General features: G+C 35.0%; 1 protein-coding gene across 7 annotated transcripts in view; it reads right to left on the bottom strand.

Annotated features, from left to right (window-relative positions):
• Positions 1–19,809, bottom strand: part of PTPN13 (protein tyrosine phosphatase non-receptor type 13) — a 163,592-nt gene extending 143,783 nt beyond the window's left edge. For all 7 annotated transcript variants that reach the window (XM_064368927.1, XM_064368936.1, XM_064368945.1 and 4 more), the window contains exon 1: positions 19,660–19,809. In XM_064368927.1, the coding sequence (XP_064224997.1) occupies positions 19,660–19,774 (115 nt within the window). In that variant the 5' untranslated portion in view covers positions 19,775–19,809. The remainder of the gene's footprint in view (positions 1–19,659) is intronic.
• Between the last annotated feature and the right edge of the window lie 687 nt (positions 19,810–20,496).

Raw genomic sequence — 20,496 nt, 5'->3', positions numbered from 1 at the left:
AATTGGTGCTTTACTATACATAGTCATTATTTTAGGTAAAACACGACTTAGTAAATGAAGACTTCTTTCGAATGCACATAATCAGGACGGTATCAGCATACAGTTTTAGAAATTTTTATTTGTAATACAAGTTGCAGTATTCTAATAACATGAAATCATGCAAACTTGTTACTCCAAATTGATCTGTTTTAAGAATAGGAGATCAAAGATATTTTTATTTCTTAATGATGACATTAGCCACACAAACACACACATTTTCTTTTTAAAATGACTAAACACATGCATGCTGCTTGGCCAAACCACAACCACTGGAATCTTGGTATGGCTTCTGATCAATTAGGCTTCTAGTAATTGTGTTTGTTATGTACTTGCAAGACTCTTGAGGTTCCAGAACTATGCTACTTGGCAACAAAACAGTCATGAAACAAGTGATATATAGACAACCTATATTAGCAAAACCAAATTGGTTATTACTAAAAGTAACAAGGCTTAAGTGATTGGACGATGTGGACAGAGGGAAGCAGGTCTCTTGCTGTCTTTTTCAGCAAGCCTGCTTGGCCACCCGATTCAAGCAGCATGAAAGAAGTTGTAGCAGTTCCTTTCATTCCTCCCTCCTTTCTTATCATATGCTGAGGAACCTGCTCACTTTATTCCTTTGATTTACTACGTTCTTCCTCTTTGATTTGCCTTTCACTTTCACCTTTTCCACCAATCTGATTTATGCTTACCATCAATAAAAACTGTATCTCCCCAAATTATAAGCCAAAATACTGAAAAAAAGTTTTTGTAACCCTGTTTTCACATATTTCTTCTAAAATAAAGGTGGTTTAAGGATACAAATTATAATTTCCCTAAAGATCAGGTACAATGCCATTATAATTGCCTAACTGAAATATTTGCAAAAAAAAAAAAAAAAAAGAATTTGTTTCCCATTTTAAAATCTATACCACAGGTCCACAACCTTTTTAAGTTGCCCTTCTGCCCTGCTTGAAAATAACTTACTAATTTAGATTTTGCTGATCACACGCAAAAAAAAAATATTTTGGAGTTCTACTCTCAAGAAAAGCAAAGTTTTCTTTCAACTTTCAAATACCAGAAACTCTAAATTATTCACCCAGAGAATACTTTTGATCTTTATCCTCCAATCTCTTTTAGTTATATTTTCAAGTTATTTAAATTATATTTTCAACTTATTTAAATAATTATATTTTCAACTTATTTAAATCTTATTTCAAGATTTAAAATAAGAGTCAGCTTGCCTAATTTGAATACTGAAACAAACTTATTTATAATGTCTGACTTTGGGAGTTTAAGGTAAGTAAGAAACGACAGAGGCTTTCTGTTTCCTGATCCACTGAGGACTTTGGTGTGAATTCTGGAGACAGAGCACAGGAATCTACACAGTATTTTTAAAAACCTTCCTGGAGATTCCCATATGTGTACCAACCTACCCCACACACAAATAAAAACCACTGCTCTCATTAGGGATATTAAAATGGTATAATAACTTAATTAAGTTGCTTCTTGACCTTGTACTTGCTCCAATTCTATGTCAATTAACTGGTATTAAGTATATAATAAGATGAGGTATGTATGACTTTATATCCTTTCTCGATGCTTTTTTTGTTTTGTTTTGCATCTTACAAAGCTGTAAATAAGGCACTTTACAGGAGATACAGCAAGCCAAAAAATGTTACAAGTAACTAATTTATCCAAATTATAATAATGTCATTTTATTAGAAAGGCAGAATAACTATCAGTAATTTCAGGCTACAAAAGAGGCTTAAATAGCTCTTCTCTATTTATAATATGGAAGCAGAGTAAAGTGCACCAACTTGAGTCTGTCACTGACATTTAGAAATAAACTGCCTTAACCACTGATGGGTTTCAGAACATGCTGCCCCAGATTATGGCACCTTGGTATTTGAGAAAACCACAGAAGCAGGAAGGTCACTTTCTGACCTTCTCCCACCCTTTTCATTGGAAATAGGTCAAAAGACCTTCATTCAAGAGGTGCCATTCGTAAAGCTGGAGGAAAGAAACATCCTCATCTCTGAAGACACAGGGACACAAAGAAGAATCTGAACAAAAAGGCCTTGCTAAGTTTCCCCCAGTTTATTACATTAGATCATACTTTGTTATCCAATTATACTCTCAACCCCACCCACTTCTCTATCAAACAGTGCAAAACCCCCCACAGGTTTACTTGTTCCTTTAAATTTTCAATTCCAAAGGCTCTTGTGTTACATAAAACTTATATACCATAAATTTGTATGCTTTTCTTTTGCTCATCTGTCTTTTATTATAGGCACCTCAGCCATGAACCTAGCAATGGTTAAGAAAAAATATTTCTTTTCCCCTACACATCTTAATTAAACATTAACTTCATTTGGCTTTTCCTATCTCATTCCCAAAGTAAAGCAAACTACAAATGAACTTCCTAAGTATTTTGTTTCTTCTGTAACACTTTGTATATATTTATGTATTCTTAAGAGTCGGGGTCTCACTCTGTCACCCAGGCTGGACAGCAGTGGTGTGGGTGATCATAGCTGGCTGCACCCTCAAACTCCTAGGCTCAAGCGATCCTCTTGCTTCTGCTTCTGAATAGCTGTGGTAAGTGCCTGTAATCCAACACTTCCTATAAATCCAATAAACATCCATAGTATATTAGGTGAGCACCTTTAATCTCTCACCCTGTCTGATATACAAACTCATCATTAGGCACACAATCAGTACCTCAAGAAGGTCAAGGAATTAATATGTTTTTATTTCCCTGAAGAGTATCCAAACTTTGAGAGGAAAACTATTCTATGTATGTGTAATATTTTAGCTGCAGACTTCTAAAAGACAGTTTGCTTGAAAGTGGTTTCTTTTTAAAAATATAACAATCATATCTTATTTGACCATCCTGTTAAAGCAGCTATAAAAATGTTAACTCTGAATGGTAAATTCTATTTAAAAAGTTAATCTTATTGTTAGCTTAACAATTTTGTCAAAGCAATTTTGGAATGATGTGCTAAGCCTCTTAAAGTGCTAGCATTTCTGTTGCCACCTAGCAATTTCATTATAGCCTCTGCAGATATTACAGCTGCCACATTACATTTTGTCAGATAAACTACAATGGAGATAATTAGCAGTAAAAAAAAGTTTTATGGTAAACAAAAAGCAGCAGGTTTTTGTTTTGTTTTGTTTTGCAAGTGCAGACAAAGTTTCAAGTTAAAAGAGATCTTTTTTTCTTCCACCTCTGCCATCTGCACAAATCTTGGGGGTGAGGGTGTAAGGAGAGCAGATACAAAATTTAAATAATGAACTCAGTGATTTCATTTTACTTTCAAGGGCCTGAAATTTATACAAAGACAGAAACATCAATAATATCAAAGGTGACTGGCATTTATTTCATTTTGGGGGAACTGGATGAAAAGGTCAATGACGAATAGTGTGTGCTTTTTAGTTTCCAGAGGAAAAAATATGTATCTTTCCAGAGAGAAACTGGCTTTGTCTTGTGATGACATGGTTCCATGTAAACATGATCTGTAGGTACTCATGAAAAATATTTTTATGATCACTAATGCCATTTTCTGCTGCTACTGACCATATCCCCCTCACCCCTCTCTGCCCTGCCACTTACATTGTAAAGACATTTTCCTTCTCAAAAAGAAAAGAAGGAAGAAAGATTATTTGAATGGTAAACTATTCAATTTTTCAAAAATAGTACACACTTCCTATAAAAATGTTAACTATGACTGATATACATCATGCCAAGAAGGTAAAATTTTAACTTGTTACTAAATGATACAAGGTATAAAGCTCTCTTTTAATTTCTATATTGGAGAAAAGATATTGATAAACACTTGTAAAATGTTTTCTTTAAAAACATTAGTTACATAATCTGAATAAGTCTAACAGAATGTTGAGTAAAAGAAGTCAAACACCAAAGAGTTCACATTGTATGATTCCATTTCCATGATGTTCAAAACCAGGCAAACATTATCTGTGTGATATGTCATAGTAGTGATTACCCTTGATAAACAAGAATTGACTAGGAGGGAGCATGAGGGAGCCTTCCAGGTGCTGAAAATGCTCTACATCTGAAGCTGGGTGGTGACTGTATGAGTGTGCACATTCATAAAATTCATCAGGCTGTACAATTAAGAATAATGCTGTTTGCAATGTATCTTATACCTCAACAATAAAGTCTCTGTTAAGTATAAAAAATTAATCAATAGATATAGTGAGAAAAATTAACATTTATCACCAAGGATAAGACTAGAGAGGATGAACTGTAGTAACTCTCCTAACTACGTGCCTATTTAAATTTATAAAACTGTCTGTTTAGAACATCTGAAGTCAAAATAATTTTAAATTAAAACACAGTGTATTGACTGTGTTTGTGGGGAAGGTTTGCTACAAGTGTGTCATATACTTATCTAACAACCTACATTATTCATATTAAGCATGTTAGACATTAAATATAATTTCATGTTTTATAGTTTGTTTCCAGGGAACAAATGGGTAATTTCACACAGCTCAAACACATTTAACTTGAAGGACCTGTTAATTCTGGACTTATGAATGCAGGGCAAGATGTAGCATGTCAAAGACAACTGATACACTCTCTTTACAAAATTATGGCTATAGATAATAAGGAATATAATATTAAGGAACTAGTTAGAATTTAACCTTTTAAAAGTTGCATAACCTGTACAAATATTTACTCAAAAACTTTTAATCCATAAAAACTTTCTATATTTCCTATAAAGTCTTTTTCTAAAAAAACCTCAGGAATTCAATTTAAAGTTCATGCTTTGTCTCTCTTCTTACACTTTAATTGTGCTACTTACTCTCCTTTGTTTCTACCAGATTAGAAGTTTTACATTTTCTTATTTTGTGATTATTGCTAAAAACTTTAAGGACATTTGAACTATGCAAACTCTAAGGCCAATTATTGCTATTATTTTCATAAACTGAATCAACCCTTAGACTGCTTTAATTCCTATCACCTACTTCAGTCTTACATACTACTGTTTAACATATAATTTTAAATTTGAGATGATTGCTGTTGATGTTTTATACAGCCATTGATTGTTTAGATTCACCATTAAGTTGACTGATTCTTTTGCTTACTGTTCCTTCTCTAATCTTTTTCTTTCTCTGGGTCATATTTTCATCTTCCTGAAATATATCTTTTAGTAATTTTTTAAAATGAGGATTTGTTGTTGGTAGTTACTCACAGTTTTCATATGAAAATGTTTTGTTTTGACCTTAATCTTGAACCAAAGTTTAGAAAGACATCAAATTCTATCTGTACATTCCAATGCAGTGGCCATCAACCATGTGTGGCTTTTAAGTTTTTTGTTTGTTTCTTTTTGTTTTTTGAGCTGGAGTCTTGCTCTGTCACCTAGCCTGGAGTACAGTGGCATGATTTCAGCTCACTGTAACCTCCACTTCACAGGTTCAAGCAATTCTCCTGCCTCAGCCTCCTGAGTAGCTGGGAATACAGGCACGTGCCACCATGCCCGGCTAATGTTTGTATTTTTAGTAGAGACAGAATTTCACCATGTTGACCAGGCTGGTCTTGAACTCCTGACCTCAAGTGATTTACTTGCCTTGGCCTCCCAAAGTGCTGGGATTACAGGTGTGAGTCATAACGCCTGGCAGCTTTTAAGAATTTGAAATGTGGCCTCTGAAACCGAGGAATTAAATTTTTAATTTATTTAAAATTTAATTTTAAGATGAATACTTAATCAGATGTTGGAAAACTTTTAAGTATGCTTGTAACAACTTAGGTATGTAAATTACTTTTTCATCTGTATATTTTATGAAATATAAACATTTTTGATAAAATTTAGAGTCTGAATTGGCATATGCTATGAGTGCAAAATAGATTTTGATGACTCAGTACAAATAAAGTGTACAACATCTTATTAATACTTTTTTATACTGGTTACATATAAAAATGATATTTTTAATATATTGGATTAAATAAAATACAGAAATTAATTTCATCTATCTCTTTTCATCCTTCTAATGCAGCTCATAGAGAACATTAAATTATATATGATGTTTATATTTCTTTTAGACAATGTTATTCTAGGTTGCTATAGTGATAATGTTTTCTCTTTTTTCTTAAAATAATTATGTATCCTTACAGCAGTTTTAAGATTGTTATAGTGATAATGTTTTCTTTTTTCTTAAAATAATTATGTATCCTCACAGCAGTTTTAAGATTTTATTTCTTAATGAAATTAAGTAGTTATAAAAATTTATTTAATTCTACCAAATTCTGACCTTATTTTTACTGTTCAGTCTGCTCTTAAGCGAACTCTTTTTTCTTTGTAGGTAATTCAGCTTTCTGTTTCTTTCTATTGCTTTAGAAACCTTCTCCTTGTTTATGGTTTCCTATACTTCCAATCCCATTAATCTATGTGTAGATTTTTTTTTTTAATTTTGACTGTGACTTAAGCTTCTAGAATTTGAAGATTCACATATTTTATCAGCTCTCAAAAATTATCAACTATTATATCTCAATTAATTGTTCTGTTTCCTATCCTCTTGGTTTTCCTTCTGGAACTCAGAGGTATGTTGGACCCTCTCATTCAGTGTTTCATAAACCTAAACTCTCTCATATTTTTAGTATTAGGGTGATCTCTTCAGCACTATCATCTAGTTTACTAATTTTCTCTTTGAAAAGAAAAGAGAAGTAGTTAAAAATTACCAGGAAGGAGACAGAGCAAGATGGCCAAATAGAACCCTGAGCAATAATCTCCCGTCAGGAACACTAAATTGAACAATCCATGCAAGACAGCACCTTCATAAGAACAAAAAAATCAGGTGAGTAATAAAAGTTCCTATGCTCAAACCAGGTACTTTTATCAAGGAAAGAGGCATTGAAGAGTATAGGAGAGACAGTCGTGCATGGACTACACCAATACGAGACAGTGCAGTGAGTAGTCAGAGTCTATATGCTTGGAGGAGACAGTGAAGTTAGTGTGGGACTTTGCAATGAAGCTCAGTGTTGCTCTGTCACAGCAGAACACAACACAGGTAGGAATTCTGTCAATGCCTATGGAGGGAGCATTCAGACCACCAGTGGGCTAGAGAGGAATCCTCAACTCCAGCAAAAAGAACCCAGTTTCAGGCCAGTGGGGGTTCACCACCAGCTGACTAAAGTGGACTGGATCACAGAATAAATTTGAGTAGCAGTCAGGCCACAAGGACTGCAGTCCTCAGGCAAACCCTGGTGCTGCACTGGTCTCAGAGGCAGTGGACTTGGGATGCAACCCAGTGTGAAACCAATGGTGGCAGCTAAGGGAGTGCCTGTATCACCCCTACCCAACTCCAGGCAGTGCAGCTCTTGGGGAAGACACTTTCCATGTGAAGGATGGAGTGGGAAGAGCACAGAGGACTTTGTCTCACAACTTGGTTACCAGTTTAGCAGATTCCTGAAGCCCCCAATTCCAAGTCTTTGCTCCTAGATGGTGTTTCTAGACCCATTCTGGGCCAGAAGAAAATGCACTGTCCTGATGGAACAGACTCAATTCCAGCAGGATTCACCACCTGCTGACTAAAGTAGTCATGGGCCTTGAATAAACACTAGCAGTAGTGGCCATGTAACTTGAGTGAACCCCAGTACTGTGCTGGTCTATAAGCCTTCAGGTGAGACTCTGCAGTGTCAGCTGTGGTGGTCACAGGAATGTCTGTGTCACCTCTCCCTCAAGTCCAGGCAGCATAGTACAGAGAGAGGTTCCTTCTGACTGGGGAAAAGAGAGAAAAGAGAGCAAGTGACTTTGTCTGGTAACCTAGGGAATTTCCCTTATCCAAGTTCACCACGGCAGTGTATGTAGGGGTCTGCGAGAGTTGCAGTGCTCCTGGGCTTAGGGCGCTCCCTAGTGCTGAAACGGCTGCAGTATTTGCAGGCTTAGATCACAACACCCAATCCCCTTTGAATTTATGGAAAGCCTTACCAAGAAAGTTGAGTACAAACAAGACTAGACTGCAAAGACTGGAATAAATACCTAACTCTTCAATGCCCAGGCATCAATAAACATCCAAAAGTATCAGGGACACACAAGGAAAAATGACTTCACCAAATGGACTAAATAAGGCACTAGTGACCAATCTTGGAGTGATGAAGATATTCCACATTTAGACAGGAAATTCTAAATAGCCATCTGAAGGAAACTCAATGATCATCAAGAAAACAAGAGAAGTAATTCAGAATTCTATCAGAGGAATTTAACAAAGAGATTAAAATTTTAAAAAATCAAGCAGAAATTCGGGAACTGAAAAATTCAAACAAACTGAAAAATGCATCAGAGAATCTCAACAGTAGAACTAATCAAGCAGAAGAAAGAATTGATAAGCTCAACAACAGGCTATATGGAAATACACAGTCAGGGGTAAAAATAAGAAAGAATAAAAAGGAATAAAACATGGCTACAAGATCTGGAAAATAACCCCAAAACGGCAAATCTAAGAATTATTGGCCTTAAAAAGGATGTAAAGAGAGAGAGAGTGCAATAGAAAGTTTAATAACAGAGAACTTTTCAAACCTACAGTATGAATAACCAAGTACAAAAAGATGAAAGAACACCAAGAAGATTTGACCCAAATAAAACTATCTCAAGGTATATAATAATCAAACTCAAAGGTGAAGGATAAAGAAAGGATCCTAAAAGCAGCAAGAGAAAAGATGAAAATAACATATAAAGGAGCTCTGATATGTCTGGCAGAATTTATACTGGACACTTCATAGGCCAGTAGGGAATGGAATGACACATTCAAAATGCTGAAGAAAAAAACTGTTTCAACCTAGGATATTATATCCAGTAAAATTATCCTTCAAACATGAAGGAGAAATAAAGACTTTCCCAAACAAAAGCTGATGGATTGTGTAGCACCAGATATATCTTACCAAAAATGCTAAAGAGAGGTCTTCAATCTGAAAGAATGTTTGTAAGCAACAAGAAATCAACTGACAGAATAAAATTCACTGGTGATAAGTACACAAAAAAATACAGAATACTCTAACACTGTAATTGTTGTGTACAAATCATGCACATTTTAGTAGACAAGAAAAACCCATCAAAAATAATAACTACAACACTTTTTAAGAGAAAGCTGTAGCAAACCAAAACCAAAATTTGTAGAAGAAATAAAGATCAGAGCAAAAATAATTAAAATTGAGACAAAAAAATTGGATTTTTTTTTGTTTTTTTCGCTTTTTGTTTTTAACAGATGGTGCATCACTACATTGCCCAGCCTAAAATACAGTGGCTATTCACAGGTGTGATCACAGTGTACTGAAACCTCAAACTCCTAGTCTCAGCTGATCCAATTCTCCTGCCTCAGCCTCCAGTGTAGCTTGGACTACAGGTGTGTGCCACTGCATCTGGCTAATTAGTTTTTTGAAAAGATAAGCAAAATCGACAAACTTTTAGCCAGACTAAGAAAAAAAAGAGACAAGACCCAAATAAATAAAAGCGGTGATGAAAAAGGGGATAATACAACTGATACCAAAGAAATTCAAAGGATCATTAGAGACTACTAGGAGCAACTATATCCCAATAAATTGGAAAACCTATAAGAAATGGATCAATTCCTAGAAATATATACCCAACCAAGACTGAACCATGAAGAAATCCAAATAAAAATAGACCAATAACAAGTGATGAGATAAGAGAAGTAATAAAAAGTCTCCCAACAAAGAAAAGCCCAGGACCCGATGGCTTCACTACTGAATTCTACTAAACATTTTAAAAAGTAATACCAATCCTACTCAAATGATTCCAAAAAATCAAGGAGGTGGGAATACTTCCAAACTCATTCCCTGAAGCCAGTATTACCCTGATATAAAAACCAGACAAAAACACATTAAAAAAAAAAAAAAAAAAAAACCTACAGGCCAATATTACTGATAAATAGAAATGCAAAAATCCTCAACAAAATACTAACAATATACAACACAGTAAAAAGACATTCATCATGTTCAAGTGAGATTCATCCCAGGGATGGAAGGATAGTTCAACATAGGCAAATCAATAAATGGAAGATATCTTATCAACAGAATAAAAGACAAAAACCATAAGATCACTTCAATACATGTTGTAAAAGCATTCAATAAAATTTTAATGATAAAAACTCTGAACAAACAGTATAGAAGGAACATACCTCAACATGATCAAGGCCATATATGACAAACCCATAGCTAGTACTATACTGAATGGAAAAAAAACTGAAAGCCTTTCCTCTAAGATTTGTAACAAGATAAGGATGCCTACTTCCACTACTTTTATTCAAAATAGTGCTAGAAGTTCTAGCTAGAGCAATTAGAGAAATAAAGGACATCCAAACTGGAAAAGAAGTCAAATTATTCTTATTTGCAAATTATATGATCTTGTATTTAGAAAAACCTAAACACTCTACCAGAAAATTGTTGGAACTGATAAACAAATTCAGTAAAGTTAAAGAACACAAAAATCAACATACAAAAATCAGTAGCATTTCTATACCAATAGCAAACAATTTGACATAGAAATTAAGAAAGTAATTCCATTTACAAGTGCCACAGATAAAATAAAATACCTAGGAACAAACTTAACCAAAAAAGTAGAAGATCTCTACAATTAAAACTATAAAACAGGCTGGTGCAATGGCTTATGCCTACAATTCCAGCACTTTGGAAGGCTGAGGCGGGCAAATAGTCTGGGCTTAGGAATTTGAGATGAGCCTGGGCAACATGGTAAAATCCCTTCTCTACAAACAAATACAAAAATTAGCCAAGCATGGTGCATGTCTGTAGTCCCAGCTCCTCAGGAGGCTGAGGTGGGAGGATCACTTGAGCCTATGAGGCAGAGGCTGCAGTGAGCCATGATCGTGCCACTGCACTCCAACCTGGGTGACAGAGTGAGACCATGCTTCAAAATGAAAAAACAAAAACACAACCCTATAAAACAGTGATAAAGGCCAGGCGCGGTGGCTCACGTCTGTAATTCCAGCACTTTGGGAAGCCCAGGCAGGCAGATCACCTAAGATCAGGAGTTTGAGACCAGCCTGGCCAACATGGCAAAAACCTGTCTTTACTAAAAATATGAACATTAGCTGGGTGTTGTGGTGGGCACCTGTAATCCCAGCTACTTGAGAGGCTGAGGCAGGGAGAATCGCTTATACCCAGGAGGCAGAGGCTGCAGTGAACATTCTCTTTGATAAATAATGCTGGGAAAACTGAATATCCATATGCCAAAGAATGAAGATCGACCCCTATCTCTTGCCATATACAAAAATCAAATCAAAATAGATTAAAGACTTAAATCTAAGACCTGAAACTATGAAGCTACTAGAAAAAAATATTGGGAAAAACCCCCAGGACATTGGTGTGCACAAAGATTTCTTGAGTAAAACTCAGAAGCACAGGCAACTAAACCATTTTTGTTCACAGCAAAATTGAACAAATAGGATTACATCCAGCTAAAAAGCTTCTGCATAGGAAAGGAAACAATACAAAGACAACCCACAGAATGGGAGAAATTTTTGTAAACTATCCATCTGATAAGGGATTAATAACTAGAATATATAAGGAACACGAACAATATAAGAGGAAAAAAACAAAGTATCCCAATTAAAAAGTGGTCAAATGATCTGAATGGACATTCCTTTAAGGAAGACATACAAATGGTCAACAGGTATATAAAAAAATGCTGAAAATCACCAATCATCAGAGAAATTTAAAACTACAATGAGATATAATCTCACTCCAGTTAAAATGACTTGTATAAAAAAGAAAGGCAATAATAAATGTTGGTAAAGATGAGGAGAATGGGGAACCCTTGTATATTGTTGGTGGTAATGTAAATTACTACAGCCACTAGGGAGAACAGTATGGAAGTTCCTCAAAAAACTAAAAACGGAACTACCATATTTAAGACATCTCTGCTTAACTCAGGGACACAATTACTGTTTCTTTTAGAACTTTAATTTTTGGTATATGGATATCCAGTTGTTAAAGCAACATTCATTGAAAAGAGCATCCCTTCTTTCTTGAAAATCAATTGACCATATAGGTGTGGATTTATTTCTGGATTCTATTACGTTAAACTCATCTAGTTGTTTATTTTGATTACTGTAGTTTTATAATACATTTTGAAATCAGGTAGTAAGAGTTCTCAAACACTGTTCTTTTTCAAAGTTGTTTTGGCTACTCTAAGTTCACTGAATTTCCATATGAATTTTACAATCCACTTGTCAATTTCTACAAAAACATACAGCATGTTAGAATTGCACTGAATCTAGAGATCAATTTAGAGAAAACCGACATCTGAACAATACTGAGTCTTTTGATACAGGAACACAGCATAGCTCTCTATCTATTTAGGTGTTAATTTCTCTCAGCATTGTGTTTTAGTTTTTGTTACATAGGCCTTCATATCTTTTGTCAGGTTTATTCCTAATTTTTTCATATTTCTAAATTTTATATTTCATATTTTACTTTTTTTTTTTTTACCATTTCGAAATGGTAAAACAGTTGTTTTTTGCATGTTGATCTTGTATCTTTCAACTCGTTAAACATTTATGAGTTTGAGTTTTGGATTCTATCAAATTTTCTATAGAGAACATGTCATATTCAAATACATACAGTTTTACTGTTTTTCTAATCTGGATGCCTTTTATTTGTCTTGTTTTATTTGTACTAGTTAGAACTTAGAATATAATGTTCAATGTAAGTAATGAGAGCAGATATCCTTGACCTATTCCTGATCTTAGAGGAATAGCCAATGTTTCACCAGTAAATACGATGTGTAGATACCCTCTATTAGGTTGAGGCAGTTCCTTTTCATTCCTAGATCAGAGCTTTTTTTTTTGGAGACAGGGTCTTACTCTGTTGCCCAGGTTGGAGTGCAGTGGTGCTATCTTGGCTCACTGCAACTTCCTGGGCTCAAGCCATCCTCTCGAATAGCTGGTACTACAGGGGTATGCCACCACACCTGACTAAGTTTTGTATTTTTTTTGTAGAGACGGGGTTTCACCATGTTTTGCCGGCTGGTCATAAACTCCTTGGCTCAAGCAACCTCTCCTGACTCTGGCTCCCAAAGTGCTGGGATTACAGGTGTGAGTTGCCATGCCTGGCCCCTAGTTTTTAAGATTGAAATGAATATTAGATATTACCAAATGTTTTTTCTGCATCTATTAAAAAGATAATATAGTTTTCCTTTTTTAATTGTTGCTACTATGGTCAATTATCTTGATTGATTTGTGAATGTTAAACCAATCTTGCATTTCTAGGATCCCTTTGATCATGATGTGCTATCATATATTTTTTTATATTGTTGGATTCAATTTATTAAAGTTTTCTTAAGAATTTATGCATCTATGTTCATTATATTGATTTGCAGTTTTATTTTCTCTATTTGTCTGACTTTGAAATTATAGTAATGCTGCCCTCATAGAATGAGTTGGGAAATATACCCTTCTTTTCAATGTTTTATTAGTATTTGTATAGCATTGCTATTATTTGTTCCTTATATTTTTAGTAGAATTCCCTAGTGAAACAACATGGGCCTGGAATATTCTCTATAAGGCATTTTAAAAATATAAATTCAATCATCTTGGCCAGGTGTGGTGGCTCATGCCTGTAATCCTAACATTTTGCAAGGTTGATGTGTGTGGGTCACTTGAGGGCAGGAGTTAAGACCAGCCTGGCCAACATGTCGAAACCCCATCTCTAATAAAAATACAAAAAAAAAAAAAAAATTTAGCTAAGCATGGTGGCATGCACCTGTAGACCCAGCTACTTGGGAGGCTGAGGCAGGAGAATCGCTTGAACCTGGGAGGCAGAGGTTACAGTAAGCCAAGATCATGCCACTGCACTTCAGCTTGGGTGGCAAAGTGAGACTCTGTCTCCGAAAAGAAAAAAAAATCAATCATCTTAATAGATACAGGACAATTCAGGTTGTCCATTTTTTTTCTTGAGTGAGGCTTGGTAGTTTGTGTCTTTTAAGGTGTCCTTTTCATGTAAGTTGTTGCCTTTGCTCATAATTTTCCCTTATTATTCTTTTAATAACTGTAGAATCTGAAATCATGTCACCTGATACTGGTTTTGTAAACCTCCTGTATTTATAGGAGTGTTATCAATTTTTAAACATCATTGTATGTACACATGAAGTGTTTTAATAGCTCTATATAGGTATAAGTTCACAATGGCTTGCTTTAAAATAGTTACATTATTTCTGCTCTTCCAATATTAACTCTTATAAGTCATTTAGACTTGGCTTTGTTTCCTTAATTCTAAATTATTAGACTGAACAGATTAAAATCTTTTCAGTTCTAAGAGTTGGATTCCATAAATAAAAAAATACATATGTGGTTCTGAGTTTATGTAGGTATTTCTTATACATACTTTTTCCTTTTAGTAGCAAGAGAATTTTCCTGAAAGTATTTATGCAATAAAAGTAATTGTATAAAAAACAGAACATAATATTCACTAAATTTTGCTGGTATTATTTAATAGATTATTTATTCCCTAATAAGATTTTTAAAAATTATCTATAAATTCTAATTTGTAAGCACTTTTTTTAGGAGTGAAGAGAAGTTTGATATTTGTCTTAGCTTTCTATAGTAATTTGTCATTTTTACTTATAAGACTTTATAAAAATGAAACCTGGCCAAATAATTATATATGCTCTGTTCTCTACAACCTTATCCAAATTTGTTTTCTAAAGAATATAAGAAATACAACATGGTCTTTCAATTTTCACAGGACACTTGCTGGTATGGTATCTCTTGGAACTTTTTAATGTAGACAATGAACCTGCTTTGTTTTTAATATTTCTCTTTATTAAATGCTTTATTCTATTATCTTTTTAACTGTTTATTCAAATTACTCATTTCATTAATTATTCTTTTATTTATAAAACAGGGAACCAGAAGTGAGACTACTTATAAAGGGATTTATATCCTTGCCTAAGTGAGGGAAATTGAGTCTCTTCCTTTGACTAATCAGTTTAACACCCTAAAACCTCAAGATTCAAAAGAGCTGTTTTCTGCAGATAGCAACAGTTCCATAACTAAAAAAAAAAAAAAAAAATACTGTTTTGGACAATTACTACTGTTGTAAGCTAGGTTTTCCAAGGTAGCAATAACCTCACTTCTAAAGATTATTAAGAAAGAGCAGGAGAATAGCATTTTTTTTATTATGTAGGAACACTGAGCTCCTACATGAATTCATCCATGATATAAAAGCTAAAATCTTAAATGTATATATGTTTTTCTGACATAAGCTAGGATTCTTAATCAGTTAAAAAGATGAAGTGGGTAAGGCATGGTGGCTCATGCTTGTAATCCTAGCACTTTGGGAGGTTGAGGAGGGTGGATCCACTGAGGTCAGAGTTTGAGACCAGCCTGGCAAACATGGTGAAAACCCAGCTCTACTAAAAATACAAAAACAAGTAGCTGGGTGTGGTGGCACCTGCCTGTAATCCCAGCTATTTGGGGCAGTGCATGGTGGTGAGGGGGAGGAAGATGAACTGAAAGGCATGTAACTGGGAAATCATAATACAGGAAGATTCTTAGTAAAATTTCCTCAGAACTTTTATTTCAATGACTACAATTAACTTCCTAATTAAAGAACAGCAACTCCTCGGCTAGGTAAAAATAAAATCTAGCTATCTACTATTCACAAAAATATCTAAATTATAGCACAGAGGATGTGAAAATGAAGGAGGAAAGCTATACTAGAGATACAAAAGGTAGGTAAGTGGCAACAAAAATAAAGTAAAGGTGGCAATATTAAGAGCAGATAACAGTATTTACTGCAATGACTTGTAGAAAAAAAAACTTACTTTATATTAATAAAATATCTTGTCCATTTATATTAGTCATTAGTCATCACATGTATCATACAAAATTGCATGAAAATATGTAACTACAGAAGAAGACAGACAAAAACATAATATAGCAGCAAGTTTTAACTATCCCTAGGAATTTGACAGATGAAGTATACAACTAATAAAGCTAAAAAAATTTTTTAAGCACAAACATTAACAAACTTAAGCGACAGCCTAGGAATAAAAAGTACAATTCTTTTCTAATGACTACAGAATATTTACAAAGATAGATCATGAATACTATCTCATGATTTCTCAGGGTAATCATACAGATTGCATGTTTTAGTAACCACAAGGCAACAAAACTGAGAAACTTACAACAAAAGGAGACCCACCTTGCATCATCACTATCACCTACATGTTTAGAATTGCAGAATTATTAAAAGTCTTACATTTTCCCTCCTCTGAAGAGAAATTCATTTGAAGATAATGTCTTTCAACAAGGCCATGCTTAGATATCATTCTACTATGAATAATAACCATAGCAATTTTTCTTTTAAAAATGGAAAGCCTTAAATTGCTGGGAGGCTCAAAAAGATGAAGGAATCAATAATGTTCTTGGCCTTTGTTCAATAATACCCCAGTAGAAATGCTTATTTCCAGCCTCCTCTTATAGAAATGTCAACAGCATGCTTGCCCTCATATACTAAAAAAGAAACAGGAGCAATGTACAAGTTCTAGACAATAAGGGAGAAAAGTTACTGACAAGAAAGCATTTTTTAAAATTATATTTTAAGTTCTGGGATACATGTACAGACTGTGCAGGATTGTTACATAGGTATACACATGCTAAGGTGGTTTGCTGCATCCATCCCCTCTGTCATCTACATTAGGTATTGCTCCTAATGTTATCCCTCCCCAATCCCCCCACCCCCTGCTAACCCTCCCCTAGCCCCTCCACCCCTCAACAGGCCCCGGTGTGTGATGTTCCCCTCCCTGTGTCCATGTGCTCTCATTGTTCAATACCCATTTGTGAGTGAGAACATGCGGTGTTTGGTTTTCTGCTCGACAAGAAAGCATTTTAAAAAAACAAACTTCATGGAAACTATTATACTTTACCTGCTTTTTTCCCCCCTACCACTCCCAGTGTTGTGCATAAGGAGTCTACTAAAGAACTAAGACTACCACCATTCATCTATAAAATAAGAAAACTAGTTAATTATTTTATTTAATTCATTACAAGATTCAGGAGAAGAACTTATGACAAAAAGATATTGTGATTAAATATACCAAAAGATATTGTGTTATCAAATACAAAGAATGAAAAATCATAAATTTCTGATAAATCAGATAAGCATTTGTTTCCTCCAAATAAATAGAAATTTCCAATTGGTAATCGTAACAGTTGGTAATCTGCAAACTGACAAAAAAAAAATTTCATTTTTTCTGTATTACTAACAATACTCTGTGAACTAGACTGGAGGCCTTATGCTAACCAGTTCCTATTGGATAGTATTTAAGATACAACTACCTCACAATTAATTTTATAATACATCTGGTCTCTTAATTATACTGTGTGAATATGTGATGTAATAATTGCTTCTCAATGACAAGACCTTTATATTCATTTGATCTCTATTAAACATTATGAAATGTGAAATAAAGAAAAACCCTTAGGTACTTACAGTATGCAAGATGCTTTATATTCTCTGAGTCATGGCCTGGGCAGTAATCCTGCCATTAGTATAATAAAAAGAAGTATTCTCTCTCCCTCCTCTGAACATCTGTAGTACTTATTGTCTATGTCACTCATTTGGCACACTGTTTTGAAGTGCTAAATTTGCACTTATGTCTTTTATTTGAATAAATCCCTTACGAGCAACAGTGACACCTACTTATTTGAATCTTCCATACAATACCTCCCAAATAGAGGTATTTCTTAAATATTAATTGACAATTATTAATTGACTGAATAATGCCATGAGTATGTCTTTCCTTCAATAACACCTTTGGAGCATAGCTACATTCTGCATACTCTGGAGTGCCTAGACTTTTCATTCTGAAAATTTTCTGAAAGCAATAATGTTTATTTAAAACAGCCAGATTTTTGGTTAAGTGATATTAGATAAAATGAAAAATTTTATTTGAATTAATACTAACTCTAATTAAAGATCATCAAACATAAAGGTTATAGCACTAATGCGTGGGCCCTAACATTGTTTTTTCGCAATCCTGTCTCTGAATTTAAAAAACAACAACAAAAACAACAAAGCTTTACCACCTGTCCTCAAACACTCTTCCTCTATCTCTAGACCTTCCTGTACTCAATCAGTAGTTATCCTGCATCTTTCCAAAAGGTTCTCAGGGCTCCTGGTCTTTAGCAACTCTATCCTATAAATGGTTCTCAAACTTTAGTATGCATCAGAATGTCCTTGAGGGCTTGTTAAAACACAAATTGCTGAGATTAAAATGTCCTTGAGGGCTTGTTAAAACACAAATTGCTGAGATTAGAATGTCCTTGAGGGCTTGTTAAAACACAAATTGCTGGGCTACACCCCCAGAGTTTCTTATTCAGTATGTCTCTAATGTGAGTTTTACTGTTATATGTCTAACAAGTTTTCAAATGATGCTAATGTTGCTGGTATCACACTTTCAGAACTATCACTACCCTCAAGCCTTACTTATTTCTGTCAGGTTTTTTTGTGCCTGATTTATGCATTCAAATTAATTTTAGAGACTGATTCTTTAGATGAAGCTTGCTTTTTTCACCTACTATTCTAAATAAGTTTTGGTCATGTGCTGTGAATGACAAACACCATCTTTACGTGCAACTTCTGACATAATAGGAAATACTTTTGGACAATCAAAGGATGATTCTAACTTTTCTAACTCCAAAATGCCACACAACCATTTGGACCAAGTGACTTCCTCTACAGGAAAACACCAAAATACTCGTTGACCCTATATTATTCTAATTTAGAGTAACAAGGATGCACATATTATTCTCTCCACCAAATTTTTTTCCCTCTCTTTCACCTGGTTAACGTTTTTAGGTCTTGGCACAGGAGTGATTTATGTAAGAAAGTCTTCCTTTTCTGCACCACGACCAAGTCAAATCTTCCCATTATGAGTTCTCAGAGAGTCTCTGAATACCTCTTTTTAACCCTTGTCATGGCTGCATTTTTCACATTTGTTCATACAGTACAAATGTGTGTACAAAAACACAAAGTTTTTTTTTTTTTTTTTTTTTTTTTTTTTGTAGGTGCAGTCTCACTCTGTCGCCCAGGCTGGAGAGCGGTGACATGATCTCTGCTAACTGCAACCTCAGCCTCCCGGATTCAAGCGATTCTCCTGTCTCAGCCTCCCGAGTAGCTGGGATGACAGGCGCCTGCCACTATGCCTGGATAATTTTTGTATTAGTAGAGATGGGGCTTCACCATGTTGGCCAAGCTAGTCTCAAACTCCTGACCTCAGATGATTCCCCCAACCTCAGCCTCCCAAAGTGCTGGGACTACAGGTGTGAGCCACTGCACTTGGTCCAAATATTTTATTAATAGCTATTTTCCATACTGAACTGTGAGCTCTAAACTGACAGGAAATGTTTTGGTTTCAATCACCATTACACTTTTGCTGCCTGGTGCAATATTGGGCACACAGAAGAAGTTCAAATGAATGTAGATAATATCTGAGCTTTTTCAGCCCTAAAAGAGATAAGGAAAGTATTCCTTTCATACTCTGCCAAAGGCACAAGAATATTGAAACAAAGACATGATCTCTGATCCTGTATCTGGTTTTTTAGCTACCCAATACCGAAACAACAACAGCAGCAGCAGCAGCTTACCTTTTCTGAATAATTCTTGGAGACTTTCAGCACTTTGATTTAATACAGCCCATACTTCTTCCTCCTGAAGTGGTCCACCCCGAACCTCCAAGGCCTCAGCTAGTGACACGTGCATATTACCTGGGAAACAAAAATAATAGATGGTCTATGCATCAGCAACTTAACTGTACTTGCAGTAGTAAAAGCTCTACATCAACGATGATAGACTATAAGCCCCCTGTCTACCTAATTTCTCAATATGGCTACCAATCTAAATATTCAACTCATAGAAGGTATAGGAATTGGAGGGAAAAACTCTCAAAACAACCACTTGCCCTAGCCCAACACAGTCAACTTTAGAGACAGAACTGGAGAATGGGGGTGGTGACCACTTCATGGAAGAAGGCAGAGACCCCAGGGTACTAGGAGGTACCAAAATACAGATCACAAACCAAAGCAGTCAGATTGAACTGAAGCCCTTCCAGGTTTCAGGTACAGGCTTCATTCTAACCATCTCAGATATAAAAGTAAAGAGAAATAGAGAGGAGACCCTACAGCCATGGTAGGAGAAGTTGGGAATAAGATGGAACACATTTCTTCCATTTTTCAGTTGATTTCTATTATCTCCAATATATATACTATAACTGAAAATTTGCACTCAATGCAATTAACTATTTCCAGGCCCAGCTTTGTTGGTAACTCACAATTTTCCCTGGGAAAGTCAATTTACCTTTAAACCTCCATTTCCCTATTGTAACACAGGAATGACTAACAAAAAACATGTCATTTTAGGGTGGATATGACAAGGGAAGTGGTTATGCTTGTGAACATGCTTTGAAATATGACTCTACAGAAGGT

The sequence above is a fragment of the Aotus nancymaae genome, unplaced genomic scaffold, assembly GCF_030222135.1.
Source record: "Aotus nancymaae isolate 86718 unplaced genomic scaffold, 86718_ANA_hifiasm-v0.15.2.pri h1tg000006l, whole genome shotgun sequence".
Lineage (NCBI taxonomy): Eukaryota > Metazoa > Chordata > Mammalia > Primates > Aotidae > Aotus > Aotus nancymaae.
This window is presented reverse-complemented; position numbering and strand designations above follow the sequence as displayed.